The sequence below is a fragment of the Microcaecilia unicolor genome, chromosome 5 (assembly GCF_901765095.1).
Source record: "Microcaecilia unicolor chromosome 5, aMicUni1.1, whole genome shotgun sequence".
Classification (NCBI taxonomy): domain Eukaryota; kingdom Metazoa; phylum Chordata; class Amphibia; order Gymnophiona; family Siphonopidae; genus Microcaecilia; species Microcaecilia unicolor.
The window spans coordinates 321045471-321066340 of record NC_044035.1 but is presented as its reverse complement, the minus strand read 5'-3'; the positions used below and the strand labels follow the sequence as shown (position 1 = coordinate 321066340).

At 44.8% G+C, this 20870-nt stretch overlaps 1 protein-coding gene across 1 annotated transcript in view; it reads left to right on the top strand.

Annotated features, from left to right (window-relative positions):
• RHPN2 (rhophilin Rho GTPase binding protein 2) overlaps positions 1-20870 on the top strand; it is a 114307-nt gene that overhangs the window by 93159 nt on the left and 278 nt on the right. The window contains 3 exon segments of the mRNA XM_030204425.1: positions 5244-5390; positions 8478-8633; positions 20787-20869. Coding sequence (XP_030060285.1) covers positions 5244-5390; positions 8478-8633; positions 20787-20869 — 386 coding nt within the window.

Here is a 20870-nt window from a genome sequence, read left to right as displayed (position 1 = left end):
GGAGGGAGGGGAGGAAAATTTACTAGGTTTTCAAAAGTTTATATTGTAGTACATTTCATTAAGACTTGTTGCATAGTGGGTAGCTGATTCTGTGATTGTACTTATGAATAATGAGATTAAATAAATAAAAAAAAATTTCAAATAAAAAAAAAAAAAAAGATATTTGTTATTTTCTTGACCAGAAGTGTTTTTAACAATTCCTGTTACATAAGGTCATTAAAGGCAGGAGCATTATCCACACACATCAATTCTGGAGAAACTCAACCATGCAGTACACAGTTATTCTAATGTCATTCGGATTCATATGAAAACCTCTAATTAATCTCCTATAGGCCATTTTACTAACTGACCAAAGGATAAAGATGATAGAGAAGAGTTTTTACTGCGAGATGTAATTGTGCTGGGATTTGTAGATTGATGGAAGGATGATCCAAGTGTCACCAAATCCAACCCTTTGTGGCCCTTTTACAAAGCTGTGGTAAAAAGAGCCCTGCGGTAGTGTGGGCATGTGAAAATTGCTACACGCTGAGCCCACTTTTACCACAGCAGGAATTTGGGATTTACTGCCTGAGCCTTTACCGCCTCCTATTTAGTAGGCAGTAAGGGCTCACGTTGTAACCCAGTAGTAATTCACCTACTCCCCACCCCGGTGCCGCAAACACAGAACTCCCACAGAGCACCGTGGTGTGCCTCGCAGTAGTGCTGTTTTCCTCACAGTATCCCTTCTGTGCCTTTGTAACAGGGCTTCGTTATGTGTTAATCTAAGGTGGAACAACCGCCATGAATATGTATACAGTGTCACCGTAAAAAGGTTTATTCTTAACCCTAAATTAAAGGATTACTACATGTGTTGATTGTGTTTTCCTATTAGACTTTTTGCTCACAAAATATTTTGGAAGCTCTCTTGTGAAGGTGATAGCGTTTCCTTTGACCTTGATGGAATGCTTCTTTGTTTTGTTTTGTTTGTTTTATTGTTCTGTGAGTAAAAAGATCAATAACAACAATGGTTACAAAACCTGTCCTATTTGAACCCTCAGCTGGTCAGGTTTTGAAGATAACACAATGGATATGTAAGAGATTTTTCAGATGTTAGAGACACACTATTCATTGTTCCTTCTAAGTTGCACACATGTGTAGCTGTACAGCATTCCTTTAGTGCAGGCTTCCCAAACAGTGGGGACTTTCCATTGTCCACAGGCCCAAGGTAAATTCTATCGTTTGGAACTTTCCATCCCCTCTATCTACTCTGTTTCTAGGGCCCTGAAGGTTTGGCCTTGTAACCCTTAACTAAACAACTGTTTCTCTAATCAAAGTTCACTGCACCTTCCACCTCTTGCCATCCAAATACACTAGGCTTATATTTTACCACATGTGCACAGTGCTGTGTGTGGAAATCAGTTTTTACATATTGCCTGTAGTAGCAGTTAATTTGGTTTTTCAGATGGCCAATCCAGTTGAACCCTGGTCATTTTTTATTTGGCGAGTGCTAGAGAGATCTCTCTTGAGACTGCTCCTCTCAGCTTTGCTCTTTCTGTCAGCAGATGGCATCTTTGAAGCAGCAGTGATCTCATCCTCCCTTCCACCCCACCCCCCCCCCCCCCCCCCCCACCACCAAATGTTTTACTCCTAACAATTACCTGTTTAGTGTATACCAGATGTATTTATAATAGGATGCCTATATGAAAAGTCCAAAAATGTCCAAAAGTACATGCAGTGAAAGTAGATGCATACTTGTAAAACAGGTGTGCTCAGGTTCAGAGAAGTGTGGGCAGAAGTGTTGAGATTTATGTGTGTACTTTACATGCCAGCATTTACACCTGTAGGTTTTGCAAGTAGTTTATAAAGTCGTGTAGCACCTATGTATCTTTATAAATTAGGTGCGTTCCTCCTGTACTATCCTAGGCACCCTGTTGTAAAATTACCCTCTTTAAGCCTATTTCTATAAAAACAATCTAAGCTCCTATGTGCTCCCTGAACCAGCGCCAATAGTGCAGGAATACCCACACCCAAAATTTTTCACATACTCCAAAAAGGTATAAATGTGTGCATCCTTTGCATCCTGCTTAATTTTTTAATACATATTTGCATACATCACAGCTCCACTTCTGCTCCAACCATGTTTCTGGGAATGTCTATGTGCTTATTGTATAAAAAGTAGGTGTGAAGAAACTGTTGGGACGCAAACTGGAGACAGTTTCTACACAGGTACAACAATTAAAACAGTTACAGACTACTTCTGTTGAGAATAAGATTTTTTCGCCATAAAACTGAGAACTTTGAAAACTATGTAAGACACCTAAATGTGAGAATTCTTAATTTTCCACATTTATTGACATCTACGCTCAAGGAGCTCTTTTACAGATTTTTGAAGGAAGTGTTTAAACATCCTGAATTAGATTTACCACTATTAAAGCAGATATATTATATTCCAGTACCCAACTCTCAATCTGTAGCTGAACCTGCAGATTTGCTGGAAGATGTCATAGCTGACAGTTTCATTTATTGGAACAATACCCTATGTTCAACAACATCCCTCATTCTATCAGGAATAAAATTTTTACTTCTATTGTCATAATATCTCTGTTTATAATTACTCTGATGCCAGGGATAAATCTTCCCATATCTGTAATCTAATTCATCTCTTTTATATTTATCAAACTTTACACTCTTCACATCTTTCTTAAAACTATCTAATTGTAATTTAAAATAGGAGAAATACTTATTTATTTATAGTACATTTCTACCCCACATTTTCCCACACATGCAGGCACAATGTGGCTTACATGGGAGAATTAAAAATGACAATGCAATAAGAGAAAATGGTAAGAGACAAGAAGAGGCAGGGGTAAGAAAGTGGGACTATTGATCGGTAAGAGAGTGGGGGGAGTAGACCAGTCCAAATAGGTGGACAGTTTAAACAACAGGTTGTGAATTTGGGAGGTAAATTTCAGTTAAGATATCCCTGTAAATGTGTGGTATCATTAGATTATACACATATCTTTTAAGGACTTTCAGTTGTAGGGTTGTTTTTCTTTTTTTTTTGAAGGAAGAGGAGCTCCAGCTCAAGCTCTAGGATCTACTAAGAAATTGGCCATAAGATTGACAGGACTTGGTAGCTGCTGTTTATATTTTATAGTTTTTCTTTTTGAATTACCTTCCCCTAATTATGTGGATTTTTGGATCTCCTAATTTGATATCTGTGTTTAAATAATGATAATTATTACAGTTTCTTCATTTAGTTTCTCATATTGATATTAGTATCCTTGTTCTGTTGTAAGAAAAAAATAAAAAGAATTGTTCACATGTTCCTGTACTTGCATAGGTGGTCATGCAGATTTATAAGAGCTTCTTTTTGTATTTAAAATGTGCCTAACAATGGACAGTTCTTACTCGGAGCTTTAAAGGCAATTCTGTAATCTAGGTATCCGCATTTATGTTCTCATTGCATGCATAGGTGTTTAGAATGGCACCACTTGCGTGCATATGTGTATACATACCCATATAAGTGCTAGCAGGGCTCCTAGGCACTATTCAGCAAATACCCACTTAACTGATATAGCACATATTTGCAAAAGAGTGTACACAAGGCAGGCCATAGGCGGGCCTCTCACTTACACATGTAATCTACAGAATACTGTAAGTTGCACGTGTCCATGCCTCATTTAGGCACACTGATACTAGGTTACACTAGTATTCTATAACAGAACCTTGGGGGCCTAGGTTCTGTAATAGCATATGCTTTTAGCATGCAGCTTTGGGGACACCTAAATGGAAGCATCCAGTTATAGAATTTCCTCCTTAGATTCTACTCAAGCCAGACAGACAAGACACAAACAAAAGGGCTTAGTTTTAAAAAGAGCGAAGACGACGATCCCGAGAAGAACTAAAATAGGTGGTTAATTGTTTGGATATTAATTTAGTATAGCGAAATATGATTCTGGACTCTGTAAATATTTGGAGAGTTCAGATCATGTATAATTAAGTCAGCCTTTCCTTAACTTTAAATACACAAACAATACTTACACCAGTTCTAAGAAATGAACTCCCAGACTAGAGCCCAGATAGATACATGTCTGAGCAGAGAGAATTAAGGTTCAAGTTTTAAACAAACAGGATGCATTAAATTGTAATAATAAAGCCATGATTGGCAGGAACTAAAGCAAGAGGGTTATTTATTTTTTATTTATTTATGCATTCTTGTATCCCACTATTATCAAAAACAGTTTCTCATACTGGAGCTGAGAGGATGTTTTGTTAGTGCTTTCTTTAGCACAGATATTTTTTCTCGATTGCGGCCTTCCCCGATTTTGACTTTATTTCTCTTGTGAGTAGCCTGGGACCAATTTTCCCTCTTTTGTTTTCTTTGCTCCCTATAGTGTTTTTCGGAGCTTTTAAAGTTTTCTTTGTTTTTCCGTGGATCTACGACCCAATTAGGCCTGAGCTTCCCTGCTGGGACCTTCGTTCCTTCTAAGTAGGAGGTGGTAAGGGCTTCCATGTTAATATATATTTTTTTAAATGGTTATGTGCTAATGGTAACATTAGCACATGGCCATAAATGAAATAAATAGATAAAAGACTATTTTCACAGCCCACAAGAAATGGGCTTAGCGTGCGAGAAAGACCAGAGTAAGTGTACGCTAAACCCATTTCTTAGTGCAGCTTAGTAAAAGAGCACCTAAACGTTTTGGGCCTTATTAACAACTTTTAATAACATGTAGTAATTAACCAATTGGAAAGGTGTCCATACTTTTTTGTACTTATCATACTCACTTTTTAAAATCATTTATTGATTTCAATCTGTTATGATCAGCAACTTTAGTAATTATGCATTTTGACTTGTTTAACTCTGTACCCTGTATTTCAGCTTCTGTTCATTTAGAGATTAATTGAAAAATACAAATTTGACAGGGTACCTACATTTTTGCACACAACTGTATTTTCAATCTTAAAATTGCTTATAAGAAGGAATGGATGAAAAAGAAAACTAATGCTGAGAACTAAGGGTTTTGTTTGTTGTTTTTTTTTACTAAGGTCTGCTAGCGTTTTTATCTCATGCTAAAAGTCAGCTGGCGCTAAACAGTAACGCCCATTATGGGCATCTCTGTGTTTAGCGCCAGCTGATTTTTTTTGCGCAAGCTAAAAACGCTAGCGCACCTTAGTAAAAGAACCCCTAAAACTTGGAGTGAAGAGAAAATGCCTGACAATCTGCATATGCTAAATAGTTTTTTTTTAATGGCCTACAGGGACCTCTGTCCATATTTTCAGCAAAGCAGAGATGGTCAGCTCCTCGAAGTATTCATGTAACAGCTGAAGAAACAGAGCTGGGATTTACTTTGAAAGGAGGGTCACCTGTGCAAGTTCATGGTTTGAATTCAATGTGCCGTGCAGCTGTAAGTATAATTTCCCTTTTCTTATAATTTTACTCTGAAATTTTCCACAGTTTCTCTGCCTCTTGTTGATGCTGTTGAATAGTAATTTTGTACAAAAATATCACATGAAATTAAATCTAAATGGGCCATTTGTAAACTGTGTTTGTTGGGAAGCATAATCCCTTTGTCCTTTAAATTTTATATTAGAGACATGATAAACCTTTTAATAATATTACATCTGATGTGAGTGTGGACCATTTAAAGAAGGATTGGTAGTTACTTACTGTTGTTTTTTTTTTTTTGTTTTTTTTAATGGCTCTCAAACTGTTCAGTCAGAGCATTCCTTTCTCATACAACATTTGCTGTGAGGATAAATAGCTCCAGCAATGTCTTCAACTGTTAGTGGGTTGTCACTCATCTTTTGTTTCCTTTTCTGGTACTTCCACGTTGATGTCCCCTTTCTTCCTTTTTTTTTTTTTTCATACCTATATTTAATCTCTTCATTGTATTGACCTGTGCAAAAGCAGATGACTAGTAGGAACATATGAAGCTGAAAACAGATATCTGCTTTTTATGGTTATCAGTTTATTGTAAATTTAAAAAATATACGTCTAAAATGGAAATATACGCATATTAAGACTTAAGGCCCTATTTACTAAGCAACGTTATAGGTGCATTAACGTTTTTAACACGCGCTAACCATGTACGTGCCTACAATATCCCTATAGGTGCCTATATGGTTAGCATGCATACTAAGTGTAGGCGTGCTAAAAACACTAACGTACCTCAGTAAACAGGGCCCTTAATCCAGTGTGATGGAAATACTACTAGCCCTAACAGAAGTAGTTAAAAATACAATATTAAATTTTACTAGAATTTTACTCCTTATATGTTGTTTAGCCCCACCCAATGCATCCCAGAATGCACTGGGCAGAAATTGGGAGCTGCCATTTTGTTTGGGGCAGGTCCAAGGCAGGAGGGAAGAGCTGTTGCTCTTGCCTCCACCTTGTAAAGGTATAGGGAAGGGTGCTGGGGGGGGGGGGGGGGGGGAAGAAGTCCTGTTCACTGGACTACCGTGGAAAACATTTTTAAAAAATTGGGGGGGGGGGGGGGGGGCATCAGGGTCCATTGGACCACAAGGGAAAATTTTTAAAAAGTGTGGGGTCATCTATCCGGTGCATCAGAGCTGTCAAATGCATTTGACAGCTCAGACTCTCAAACAGCAAGCAATGCACAAAGGGGATCCTTGCATGCAATCCCCTTTGTGCATCACTCACTGTTTGCGTGTCACTAAATTTTACCGAGGCAGCCGTATTTTATGGCTGCCTTTGTGCATCGGGCCCTAAATGTCCGCGGGAGGTGGTGGAGATGAAAACGGTAACGGAATTCAAACATGCGTGGGATATGCATAAAGGAATCCTGTGCAGCAGGAATGGATCCTCAGAAGCTTAGCTGAAATTGGGTGGCGGAGCAGGTGGGGGGAAGAGGGGTTGGTGGTTGGGAGGCTAGGATAGGGGAGGGCAGACTTATACGGTCTGTACCAGAGCCGGTGATGGGAGACGGGACTGGTGGTTGGGAGGCGGGAAATACTGCTGGGCAGACTTATACGGTCTGTGCCCGGAAAAAGACAGGTACAAATTCAAGATATGAGTTTATCTTGGGCAGACTAGATGGACCATGCAGGTCTTTTTCTGCCGTCATCTACTATGTTACTATGTTACTATTGTGAAATAAAAGCAGTCTTTTGGTGTAAAGTAAACACAGGTATGCTGAACTATGGACAAACATGTTCAGTAGGAATGATTTTTTGTGCCACTGATGGGGTTTACACTTTAGGAGAGCAATTATGTAAAGTATGTTTATTATACAATTGCATGTGGGGGTGGAGTGGTATACAGATGAAAATGATTAGCACATGTAATCAGCCTAGGTGTTCTTGGGGCCATAGTTTGGGTGACGTTATGATGTATGCATATATTTTATACAATATACAGGTACAGAAACATAAGTACATCTGTCGTGAACTAGGGTAAATTTCTGCAAGAGCATTTATGTGTTACTGGGGATAGTTCTAGATGTGTATTTTATAAGAACACAAATACCCTAATTCTATATATAACGTTCAAAGTTACAAGTGCCCCAATTATGGGTGCAATTTAATTGCTTAACAAGCCAATTAGTGTTGAAAATTGGGCACAAACAATTATTGATGCTAACTGGCAATTGGAATTTATACATGCACTTTTTAGTCACTATTCTGTAAAGATGCACGTGTAAATTATTCCCCTCAGATCCAAAAAGGGGACACGGGCGAGTCAGGGGCATTTCTAGGATTTGCGCATACTGTTATAGAATTTGGGGGATCCATGCCTAAATTTACACCAGGCTTCAGCTGGTGTAAATCTTCGCACCCAAAGTTGGGCATGGATCCCAGTGCTAAGTGCTTTTCTATAAATGGTGCCCAACTTGGAGCACTATAGAATAGCACTTACCATGCATTTTTTTTTAGCACCCAAATCTGGGCGCCATTTACAGAATTGAGTCCTGAGTGCTTAAGATGTCTCTTTAAAATATATCAAAATCATCCAAATCAGTCAAGAGTAAATTATAAACATTATTCATCATGCCTATTCTCCATTCCTTCTTATTCCAAAAAAATAACCTTTCATTTCATATATTGCAGTTTTGAGATATAAGTGGAAAAATCATTAAAAGTATTTACGAGATCAAATATTGGGATATTTATAAAACGGAAATTTTTGTACACTAATATAAACTATTGAATTATAAGTATATATTCAAACTATGGACCAAAGATAATACGGCCATTGTGATTTTAACATGTGGAAGATTTCAATATAGATGTTTCTATATATGTATATCTTATTATTGTAAAACTTTACAAAGGTATTACCTTTTGGTAGTATATCAAATGTAATGAAACTTGAAACAATATCCCAGATTTGAAGGTCCTTCTTAGATACATCTGTATGCCTTCATACAGTAGGCATACAATTGGTGCTCTTTTATTTAGCATGTTATGAAATGACATGCAAACTTGAGAATGAGGATACTTCATATTAACATGTGAAATATTATTTTTCATAGTCAAATGGACTGAAGGAAGGAGACTATATTGTTGCAGTTGAAGGCACAGATTGCAAATGGTTGGGTGTCGGTGAGATTATGAAACTGTTCAAAGACATCCCTGAAAAGGGCATTGAGATTCAAGTAATAAGTGCCCAGGATCAGACTTCTTGTCTGGTAAGTGAAAACTCTGTGGGGGTTTTTTTCCCCCTCTGTGCTCAGCAAAGTTCTGAGAAATAAATATAGGCCAGAATAGCATAACCTAAGAAGAATGAAATGACTCTTGCTTTTAAAAATAAAGAGCAAATGCAGTAAACCACTCTAATATAACTGATATTGCTACAGTTTTAGAGCAGCAGTACTTACTGGATTTCTGTAATATTAACTTTTGTTTTTATTTTATTTATTAGGATTTATTTACTGCTTTTTTTTAAGGAATTCACTCAAGGCGGTATACAGTAAGAATAAGTCATAAGCAATAGACAATTACAGCAATAAAAATATTCAAATAACAATATAAACTATGGCATAGAGGGGCATAATTGAACAAAAATGTCTATCTCCATGGGCGTTTATCTCCGAGAACGGGTCCGTGAAGGGGCGGACCGAACCGTATTTTCGAAAAAAATAGACGTCCATGTTTTATTCAACAATGTGTGAGCTGGGCGTTTTTGTTTTTCAGCGATAATGGAAAATGAAAGCGCCCAGCTCAAAAACGAATAAATCCAAGGCATTTGTTCGTGGGAGGGGCCAGGATTCGTAGTGCACTGGTCCCCCTCACATGCCAGGACACCAACCGGGCACCCTAGGGGGCACTTCTACAAAAACAAAAAAAAAGGTAAAAGAGCTCCCAGGTGCATAGCACCCTTTCCTTGTGTGTTGAGCCCCCCAAATCCCCCTCAAAACCCACTGCCCACAAGTCTACACTATTACTATAGCCCTAAGGGGTGAAGGGGGGCACCTACATGTGGTTCTCCGAGGACAAGCAGGCTGCTTGTTCTCACGACTGGGTGATGTCCGCGGCAGCCCCCACCAACCGGAAGAAGCTTCGCGGGCGGTCCGCACGCAGGGCACGCCCACCACGCATGCGCGGCCGTCTTCCCGCCCGTGCGTGACCGTTCCCGCCAGTCTTTTCTTTTCCGCACCTGGAGAGAGTCGTGCCGTCGCCACTCTCTCTTCGCAGCCCCGGAAAGTCCATCGCGTTTACGCGATTTTGTTGATTTTTTTCGTTTAGTTTTGGTTGCCGCGCGCTCCAGTTTTCTTTTTCCAAAAAAAAAAAAAAAAGAGCACGCGCTCCTTTTCCCTCGTTTTCCAGTGAGGGCGTCGCGTTGCGGCCTTGTGGCCGCGCGATCGATTTATTTTTTCGAGGTGTGATTTCCGCCACCATCGACGACTTTAACTTCGCCGACGCGATTTTTCCGTCGATGTCCTCGAAGGTCCCGAGTGGATTTAAAAAGTGTGGTCGGTGCGGCCGGCCGATCTCGCAGACCGACACCCACGCTTGGTGCCTCCAGTGCCTCGGGCCGGAGCACAATATCAAGTCGTGTTCTCTGTGTCTCGGTCTCCGGAAACGGACTCAGGTTGCGAGGCAGGTTCTGCGGGACCGTCTTTTTGGAACTTGCGCCGGCCCCTCGACCTCGACGGCATCGGTATCGACGCCCGGCCCTTCGGTACCGGTATCGATGCCCGAGAAATCGGCACCGATGGCATCGACCCCAGGAGAACAGGTCCCGTCGGCCCGCCGGTCCTCCGGTGAGGGTAGGGGTGAGAGGCCGCGTGGGCAGTTGGCCCCGGTCACTCCCTCAGCCCGTGGCCCTCGGGACCGAACCCTGTCTGACCCGGTTCCTCGGGAGATTGACCTCCTCCTCCTCCATACCACCTGGCACCGGTAACGGGCACCGCAAGAAGGCTAAGAAGCACCGTCACCGGTCGCCCTCGACGCATCTGGCTCTCGGTACCGGGGAGGAGTCGACGCCGAAGCGTCCGCGTCGAGAGGACAGGTCCCCCTCGGTGGTGGAGGTACCGCCACGGCAGGGTCCCAGCACTTCGGTGCAGTCTCCTGGACCTCAGCAGCTTCCGGCACCGACGCCTCTACCGGCCCCCACGTCTTTCCTGACAGCGGGCCTGGACGAGTGCCTCCGGGGATCCTGGAAGGGCTGATGCGCCAGGCTGTGCCGGCGCCGGGGGTGCTTGCGCCCTCGAGCTCTAGCCCGGTGCCGAGGCCGTCGACGCCGCCGCCGCTTGCGGCGCCGGTCTCGACCGCCACACAGGTGGAGTCCCCGTCGATGGAGGGAGCTTCGTCCCCGCCGGCGCGGGAGTCCACCGCTCGACGACACCGAGGCCTTGGTGCCTCGACGTCGAGCGGGGCCCGGTTCCGGACTCAGCTACATGAGCTCATGTCCGATACCGAGGAAGAGGCCTCGTGGGGGGAAGAGGAGGACCCCAGATATTTCTCCTCAGAGGAGTCTGCGGGTCTTCCCTCGGACCCCACGCCTTCACGAGAGAGAAAGCTCTCGCCCCCTGAGAGTCTCTCATTTGCCTCCTTTGTAAGGGACATGTCGATTTGCATTCCCTTCCCCGTGGTCTCCGTGGATGAGCCAAGGGCTGAGATGCTCGAGGTCCTCGACTATCCATCACCACCTAGAGCAGTGATGGGCAACCTTTTGAGCTTGGTGTGTCAAAATTCGCCAAAAAACCGAGCATAACTCGGGTGGTGTGTCACTTCGAGAAAAAAACCATAATTTCGCGATATTTATAGTTTAAATAACAAAAATGTATAATTGTAATATATAACTGTATTTAATAAACCAAAACCTAATTATTTAACTTACCTGCTTAGTGACTTCTTTGTTCATCTGTCAGTCGGTTTCTTTTGTTGGTCTTGATATTATTTAACTTGTGTGGGGTGCCGTGAACTAAGATAAGTGAGGGGGAGGGGGAATTCTTTAACTAATCTGCCTATTAGTGACTTTTTTGTTGCTGAATTTCATAGGCTAAATCTTCAATTGAAGGTTGGTATTTTGTACACTTCAAGCCCAAGCAAGCGCTACTAACTTCATCTTTCAATCTGTTTCTTTTGTTGGTTTTGATATTATTTAACGTTGAGAATAAGGTTTCACAAAAGTATGTAGAGGGAAAAATTGTGAGTAAAGCCATTGCTATATTTTTCAGGGTGCTAAAAGTGTCTGGTAATCGGATCCAGGCACTCCAAATTTCCTGGTAACTCAGATATTCTCTTAATAATTGCATCTTTATTCTGCATATCGTGAAATAGAACTGGTGCACATCTTAGGAGAGTTTCTTTAATAAATTCTCCCTCACTGAGTGCTTTTCCATGCTGAGCTATGGAGTGAGCAATGCTCAAACTTGCAGATGTTAAATTTGTAGAACCTTTTACAAATTTAAGGATGGAATTAGATTGGCTCTTATAAAAGTGTAGCTGCCTGGAAATGTATTCCTTCCTTTCATCCTCACTTTTTTTCAAGAGCTGGGAATGATTAGTTTCAAAATGTCTATTTATATTCCACGTTCTGCTTACTATCGTTTCAGTACATAGAACGCAAACTGATCTGCCATTTTTTTCTATAATGCCATACATCTCGGTCCATGTCTCTTGAAAGGGTCGGCTACTGCTACTACCACTTCCTTTACTTAACCTTGGTTTTTTATTTTTTGGGTTCTCCATCAGGGGGGCAGTGACAGAAGATAGAATTATAGATAGCCTGTTAGCCCTGCAGGCAATTAGGGGTTAACTAGCCTAACTGACCACCTTATGTAAATTAAGACGGCTGCCGCTATTTCTAATGGCGGGAAACGGCACCCATAGCACATGCCCTCGCCTCTCCCAGCCTCCCCCTCACCTATCTCAGTAATGATGGTCAATTACAAATCCACGACACCCCAGAACAGTAGATTGGATGATGGTTGCGGGTAATGGTGATCACAGGGCCCTCAGAGATGCGTCCCCCACGGCATTCCGCTGCTCTCTGCTCCGCCGGCCGGAAGTGAGATCAAAGATCCCCTAACGGCCGTGCAGGAGCCGGGGCAGAGGGAGCAGCAGGGAGGGAGCCAATAGGAGCGCACACGGCACCCCCCTCCAGCGGGTAAACATGCACTGGGGGGGGGGGGGGTGATTTCACCGGGGGAGGGAGGTCGCGCTCAAGGAACTCCGCTGCTTCTCCGCGTGTCACCGAAAATGGCTACGCGTGTCAGTACTGACACGCGTGTCATAGGTTCGCCATCACTGACCTAGAGAGTCCTCCACGGTGCCGCTGCACAATGTCCTCAAAGAGACACTGCTTCGGAACTGGATGAGACCATTATCTAATCCCACCATTCCCAAGAAAGCAGAGTCCCAGTACAGAATCCACTCGGACCCAGAGTTAATGCGGCCCCAATTGCCCCATGACTCGGCGGTCGTGGATTCTGCTCTCAAGAGGGCACGGAGTTCGAGGGATACCGCCTCGGTGCCCCCGGGGCGGGAGTCTCACACTCTGGACTCGTTTGGGAGGAAGGCCTACCAATCCTCCATGCTCGTGACCCGCATCCAGTCATACCAGCTCTATACGAGCATCCACATGCGGAACAATGTGAAGCAACTAGCGGACCTGGTCGATAAGCTCCCGCCGGAGCAGTCCAGGCCTTATCAGGAGGTGGTCAGGCAGCTGAAGGCGTGTAGAAAGTTCCTGTCCAGGGGTATCTATGACACCTGTGACGTGGCATCTCGTGCTGCGGCCCAAGGTATAGTGATGCACAGGCTCTCATGGCTGCGTGCCTCTGACCTGGACAACCGCACCCAGCAGAGACTGGCCGACGTCCCTTGCCGGGGGGATAACATTTTTGGTGAGAAGGTCGAGCAGCTGGTGGACCAACTGCATCAGCGGGAAACCGCCCTCGACAAGCTCTCCCACCGGGCGCCTTCAGCATCCACCTCAGCAGGTGGACGTTTTTCCCGGGCCCGGCAGGCTGCACCCTATTCTTTTGCAAAGCGTAGGTTCACCCAGCCGGCCCGAAGGCCTCATCAGGCACAGGGACAGCCCCAGCGCGCTCGTTCTCATCAACAGCGTGCGCCTAAGCAGCCCCCTGCGCCTCCACAGCAAAAGCCAGGGACGGGCTTTTGACTGGATCCACGGGAACATAGCCGCCCTCAAAGTGTCCGTACCGGACGATCTGCCGGTCGGAGGGAGGTTAAAATTTTTTCACCAAAGGTGGCCTCTCATAACCTCCGATCAGTGGGTTCTCCAAATAGTGCGGTGCGGATACGCCCTGAATTTGGCCTCCCTGCCACCAAATTGTCCTCCGGGGGCTCAATCCTTCAGCCCCCATCACAAGCAGGTACTTGCAGAGGAACTCTCCGCCCTTCTCAGCGCCAATGCGGTCGAGCCCGTACCACCCGGGCAGGAAGGGCAGGGATTCTATTCCAGGTACTTCCTTGTGGAAAAGAAAACGGGGGATGCGTCCCATCCTAGACCTGAGAGGCCTGAACAAATTCCTGGTCAAAGAAAAGTTCAGGATGCTTTCCTTGGGCACCCTTCTGCCAATGATTCAGAAAAACGATTGGCTATGTTCCCTGGATTTAAAGGACGCATACACTCACATCCCGATACTGCCAGCTCACAGACAGTATCTCAGATTCCGCCTGGGCGCACGGCACTTTCAGTATTGTGTGCTGCCCTTTGGGCTCGCCTCTGCCCCACGAGTGTTTACAAAGTGCCTCATGGTGGTAGCGGCCTACCTACGCAAGCTGGGAGTGCACGTGTTCCCATATCTCGACGATTGGCTGGTCAAGAGCACCTCGGAGGCAGGAGCCCTCCGGTCGATGCAGTGCACTATTCAACTTCTGGAGCTGCTGGGGTTTGTGATAAATTACCCAAAGTCCCATCTCCAGCCAACTCAGTCTCTGGAATTCATAGGAGCTCTGCTGAATACCCAGACGGCTCAGGCCTTCCTTCCCGAGGCGAGGGCCAACAACCTCCTGGCCCTGGCTTCGCGGACCAGAGCGTCTCAGCAGGTCACAGCTCGGCAGATGTTGAGACTTCTGGGTCATATGGCCTCCACAGTTCATGTGACTCCCATGGCTCGTCTTCACATGAGATCTGCTCAATGGACCCTAGCTTCCCAGTGGTTCCAAGCCACCGGGAATCTAGAAGATGCCATCCGCCTCTCCACCAGTTGCCGCACTTCACTGCTCTGGTGGACCATTCGGACCAATTTGACCCTGGGACGTCCATTCCAAATTCCGCAGCCCACAGAAGTGCTGACGACGGATGCATCTCGCCTGGGGTGGGGAGCTCATGTCGATGGGCTCCACACCCAGGGTCTGTGGTCCCTCCAGGAAAAGGATCTGCAGATCAACCTCCTGGAGCTCCGAGCGATCTGGAACGCACTGAAGGGTTTCAGGGATCGGCTGTCCTGCCAAATTATCCAAATTCGGACAGACAATCAGGTTGCAATGTATTACACCAACAAGCAGGGGGGCACCGGATCTCGCCCCTTGTGTCAGGAAGCCGTGGGCATGTGGCGTTGGGCTTGCCAGTTCGGCATGCTCCTCCAAGCCACATACCTGGCAGGTGTAAACAACAGTCTGGCCGACAGACTGAGCAGAGTCATGCAACCGCACGAGTGGTCGCTCCATTCCAGAGTGGTACGCAAGATCTTCCGAGAGTGGGGCACCCCCTCGGTGGACCTTTTCGCCTCTCAGACCAACCACAAGCTGCCTCGGTTCTGTTCCAGACTACAGGCACACGGCAGACTGGCGTCGGACGCCTTTCTCCTCCATTGGGGGACCGGCCTCCTGTATGCTTATCCTCCCATACCTTTGGTGGGGAAGACCTTACTGAAGCTCAAGCAAGACCACGGCACCATGATTCTGATAGCGCCCTTTTGGCCCCGTCAGATCTGGTTCCCTCTTCTTCTGGAGTTGTCCTCAGAAGAACCGTGGAGATTGGAGTGTTTTCCGACTCTCATTTCGCAGAACGACGGAGCGTTGCTGCACCCCAACCTTCAGTCCCTGGCTCTCACGGCCTGGATGTTGAGGGCGTAGACTTCACTGCGTTGGGTCTGTCTGAGGGTGTCTCCCATGTCTTGCTTGCCTCTAGGAAGGATTCCACTAAAAAGAGTTACTTTTCAAGTGGAGGAGGTTTGTCGTTTGGTGTGAGAGCAAGGCCCTAGAACCTCGTTCTTGCCCTGCACAGAACCTGCTTGAATACCTTCTGCACTTATCAGAGTCTGGCCTCAAGACCAACTCAGTAAGGAATCACCTTAGTGCGATTAATGCTTACCATTATCGTGTGGAAGGTAAAGCCATCTCTGGAGAGCCTTTAGTCGTTCGATTCATGAGAGGCTTGCTTTTGTCAAAGCCCCCTATCAAGCCTCCTACAGTGTCATGGGATCTCAACATCGTCCTCACCCAGCTGATGAAACCTCCTTTTGAGACACTGAATGCCTGCTATCTGAAGTACTTGACCTGGAAGGTCATTTTCTTGGTGGCAGTTACTTCAGCTCGTAGGGTCAGTGAGCTTCAAGCCCTGGTAGCTCATGCTCCATATACCAAATTTCACCACAACAGAGTAGTGCTCCGCACCCACCCAAAGTTCCTGCCGAAGGTGGTGTCGGAGTTCCATCTTAACCAGTCAATTGTCTTGCCAACATTCTTCCCCAGGCCGCATACCCGCCCTGCTGAACGTCAGTTGCACACATTGGACTGCAAGAGAGCATTGGCCTTCTACTTGGAGCGGACACAGCCCCACAGACAGTCCGCCCAATTGTTTGTTTCTTTCGACCCTAACAGGCTAGGGGTCGCTGTCGGGAAACGCACCATCTCCAATTGGCTAGCAGATTGCATTTCCTTCACTTACGCCCAGGCTGGGCTGGCTCTTGAGGGTCATGTCACGGCTCATAGTGTTAGAGCCATGGCAGCGTCAGTGGCCCACTTGAAGTCAGCCACTATTGAAGAGATTTGCAAGGCTGCGACGTGGTCATCTGTCCACACATTCACATCACATTACTGCCTCCAGCAGGATACCCGACGCGACAGTCGGTTCGGGCAGTCGGTGCTGCAGAATCTGTTTGGGGTGTAAATCCAACTCCACCCTCCAGGACCCGAATTTATTCTGGTCAGGCTGCACTCTCAGTTAGTTGTTCTTCGTAGGTCAATTTCTGTTGTACCCTCGCCGTTGCGAGGTCCAATTGACCTGGGTTCTTGTTTTGAGTGAGCCTGAGGGCTAGGGATACCCCAGTCGTGAGAACAAGCAGCCTGCTTGTCCTCGGAGAAAGTGAATGATACATACCTGTAGCAGGTGTTCTCCGAGGACAGCAGGCTGATTGTTCTCACCTACCCTCCCTCCTCCCCTTTGGAGTTGCGTTTTCATGTTGTTTCTTGCTTGTCATTCAACTGGCGGGAACGGTCACGCACGGGCGGGAAGACGGCCGCGCATGCGCGGTGGGCGTGCCCTGCGTGCGGACCGCCCGCGAAGCTTCTTCCGGTTGGTGGGGGCTGCCGCGGACGTCACCCAGTCGTGAGAACAATCAGCCTGCTGTCCTCGGAGAACACCTGCTACAGGTATGTATCATTCACTGTACAGTGGGTTTGGGGGGGTTGGACGACTAATAAGCATTAAGCAGCACAATTGTAACAGGTATGGGGGATGGGCCTGGGTCCACCTGCCTGAAGTCCACTGCACCCCCTAACAACTGCTCCAGTGACCTGCATACTGCTGTCAGGGAGCTGGGTATGACATTTGAGGGTGAAAATAAAAGTTGTGAAACTTCATTTTTTGTGGTGGGAGGGGGTTAGTGACCACTGGGGGGGGAGTCAGGGGAGGTCATCCCCGATTCCCTCCAGTGGTCATCTGGTCATTTAGGGCACTTTTTGGGGCCTTATTCGTGAAAAAACAGGGTCCAGGAAAAGTGTCCTAAATTCTAGCTAAAAACGCATACTTTTTTCCCATTATCGGTGAAATGCGCCCATCTCTGTTCGGCAGATAACCACGCCCCAGTTCCGCCTTCGCCACACCTCTGACAGGCCCCCATCAACTTTGTCCGCATCCGCGACGGAGTGCAGTTGAAAACGTCCAAAATCGGCTTTCGATTAAACCGCTTTATTCGTTTTTGTGAAATAAACGTCCATCTCCCGATTTAGGTCGGAACTTGGGCATTTTTCTCGTTGGATTATAAGCAGGATAGTATATTACTTAGTGTCAACAGAATACATAATAAAACATTTTAATAGACAGCATAGGGTGTAAGCAAAGATGGAACATATAGATAGATTATTTTAAAATAGAGTAACAGGAGTACGAAAATAAGGGGATTAGTTTAAAGAAGGTTGCAAATGAGGTCAGAAAGGGAACTTGAACATTAATTTAGCTAATGTAGGAGTGGATAAATATGTTCTGCTATAATATGTGCAGCTGGTGTCATTTACTTCTTTCATTGAAGTGCCAAGCTTTCACCTGCTTCCTGAAGTAGAGATAGCCTTGTGTTAAGTGAAGCCTTTCAGGGAGTGCATTCTAGAGTGTGGGGGCTACTCCAGAGAAGGCTCGCTTGCGGGTATCACATCATGTGATGTCCTTTGGAGAGGGTGTGGTTGGGGATACTTCTTGAGAAGATCTTAGTGACCTTCACGTACTCTGGGCCATTTCCTTTAATGGCCTCGAAAGTCAAAGTTGGCTCTGTATTGTACTGGTAGCCAGTGAAGTTTGTTTAAAAAATGGTGTGATGTGGTCACGTTGCTTACAACCTTCTATTAGTCTTGCTTGTAGCATTATGATTCAGTTGGAACTGGTGCAAACCCTTTGTAATCAGACCAGTGTAGAGTGCATGTTTCAGTCATGTTCTCAGCCTTGCATAGGAATTATTAGGAAATCCTATTCATTGTATAACAACAACATCTACAGGTGGATATCAGAGTGCATATATGGCAGTTTCTGAAGGACTGCTGTTGTGATGACTGATTACAGTGAGAGAGGGGTAGGGCCCAACTAGCATAAAAACCCTGACAGTCACAAGTGAAGTTTTGAATAGCATCTTAGCTATCAACTCCCCTATCCCGTCATAAATGGCTACAAAAATAGGACAGGGTTGTGTGGAGGAAAGTAAGATTATAAAAAGCACATAAAAACACAAAGCCAAATTGCAAAATGCCTCATTTAGAATTGGAATCTTAAAGCAAAGAGAAACAAAGGGGCCGATGCAGAAAGCCATGCAGTACAGTCACACACAGGTGGTTTAGCATGTGGCTTCCTACTGTAAATTTACCTCCAAAATATTCCACACGGATGCAGTAATCAAGGAGCATGCAAATTAAAGTGTGCATAATGCAGCAACACTCCACAGCTCATCGCTAAAATGTCCCGCCAAATGTTTTGTAGAATTCCTCCCTCTCTTTTCCCTTGTGGATTGGGTTTGACTGCACTAGCCCTTAAGAGGGAAGACAGCACCTTCTTGAAAGTTTGATCATGATACTTTCAGGGGACAATTTGGAGATGTTCAAATAGGTGCAATTTGCATCCCAGACACAGAATGTTTAGAACACAACAGTAATAGGTTATAAAGGGCCAACAGTTTGCAAAGAACCTCATCCTCTCCCCTCCAAGAAGGCTGTGGAATGCTAGTTATGTTTTCCTGGAGGTAGTCAACTTGCGCTGATGTTTGACTGAGGATCTGTCTGGGAGGAGAACAAAGATCCCTGTTGTGTTTAGATAACCTGAAGGTTCTTTTAATAGCAATGAAAAATATACTAATATCAAGGTGAAAGGACACTTTATGGTGCAGCAGAGTCCCATCTTAACAATGAGCAGGAAATGATGCAAAAATGCAGCAAGACTTTTCAAAAGATTCCAAAATAAACTAAAGAAGATTTCTCTGCACAGTGCTCTGTTGGATAACGTCGCTCCTCTGTGAAGACTTCCTATCCTGCTTGTCCTCGAAGAATGATAAATATAAAACAGTGGTTTGTTGTTTTATACACTCTGATGATATTTGAAGAATTTCAGCTGGAAATGTGACTTTCAGACATCAGAAGATATTTTTCAAAATATGTCAAACATATCTAAACTCACTTAAATATCAAGATGTTTAGAACAAAATATATGATGTAAGTTGGTGATTAGATTCAAGGTTCTATTTTTAATCATAATACATGGTCCTTAACATCCATTTTTCTACAGCATCAAAATATGTGCTTCATTTGCTCACCTTCTTATTATACTCTCATCACAAATCAATGATGAGGTGTGTGCAGCAGAATTCACACATTGACAGGGGATTATGCCACCTGGAACTAAATCAAGATAACACTTTCCCATTAGTAACCTTCCTGAGGGCTGATGCAGAAAGTCAGGTTATTTTAGCACAGGGCCCCATTTTATGCAATGAGATCCTGTTCTAAAATAGCCTGACTTACGGTAAAATAACCCAACTTAACAGTGGCCACATTGATAACCTCCCCCCCCTTATGGAGTACAAAAGTTCACTTCGTCAGATGCACCTGACCAGTAAATTGATTATTCTTTAAGGTGTCACTAGTTGCGGGTAGTCAGGGTTGTCATATAAGTCCGACACAAGCAAGCACACCATTGTAATGTGAAACAGTTTGCGTTACATCTAGTATTTCATAGTAGCAACAACAATCTTATCCTACTACCCTATCCAACAGATGTTTCTCTTTCCTGTAGGTCCATAGTTACTATGGGACCCTTTTACCAAACTGCAGTAAAAGGTGGCCTCAGTGCGTCCTTACGCAGGTCTTGCCCATGCGTCGAAGCCATTTCCACCACAGCAGTAAAATGGCCAAAAATCCTATTTTCTGTACTAATGGTCACAGGCTAATTTTCCCATTAGCAAGTGGCCAATAGCGCGTAAACCCCTATCACTACCTATTTTGTAGGCAGTAAGGGCTCACATGCTAGCTCCGTGTAGCTGCTCTGATTAGTACAGAATACGCCTACTCTCCATCAGCCACCTGCCCTCAGTGTTAAAAGTTTATTTTTTAGCATGTGGGAAGTGCGCGTAGAGTGCAAAATTTCAGGTGTCCTTCGGTAAGCGCTTTTTTTACTGTAGTAAGCGTGCACTAGTGCTTACTGCAACTTAGTAAAAGGGCCCCTAAGCACTTTTCCCACAAATACACAGTGAGGAAAAAAAACCTTTAGTACGTACAGGTATTCCACAGGATGCAAGACCTTGATTTTTTTAAAGGCTCTGTCAGCATTATTAAATGTGAATATGCTTAACGCAGAGGCGTAATGCAGTTTGGTTTACCAAATCATTCTTGCTTTTAAGTTTTTCTACTGTTCTACATAGTCAGAAATGATTTCTTTTCTTTATCTGCAGCATAACAAGAGTGCAACATATTCCGTGGGCATGCAGAAAACATACTCCATGATTTGTTTAGCTATAGATGAAGACAAAGTGACA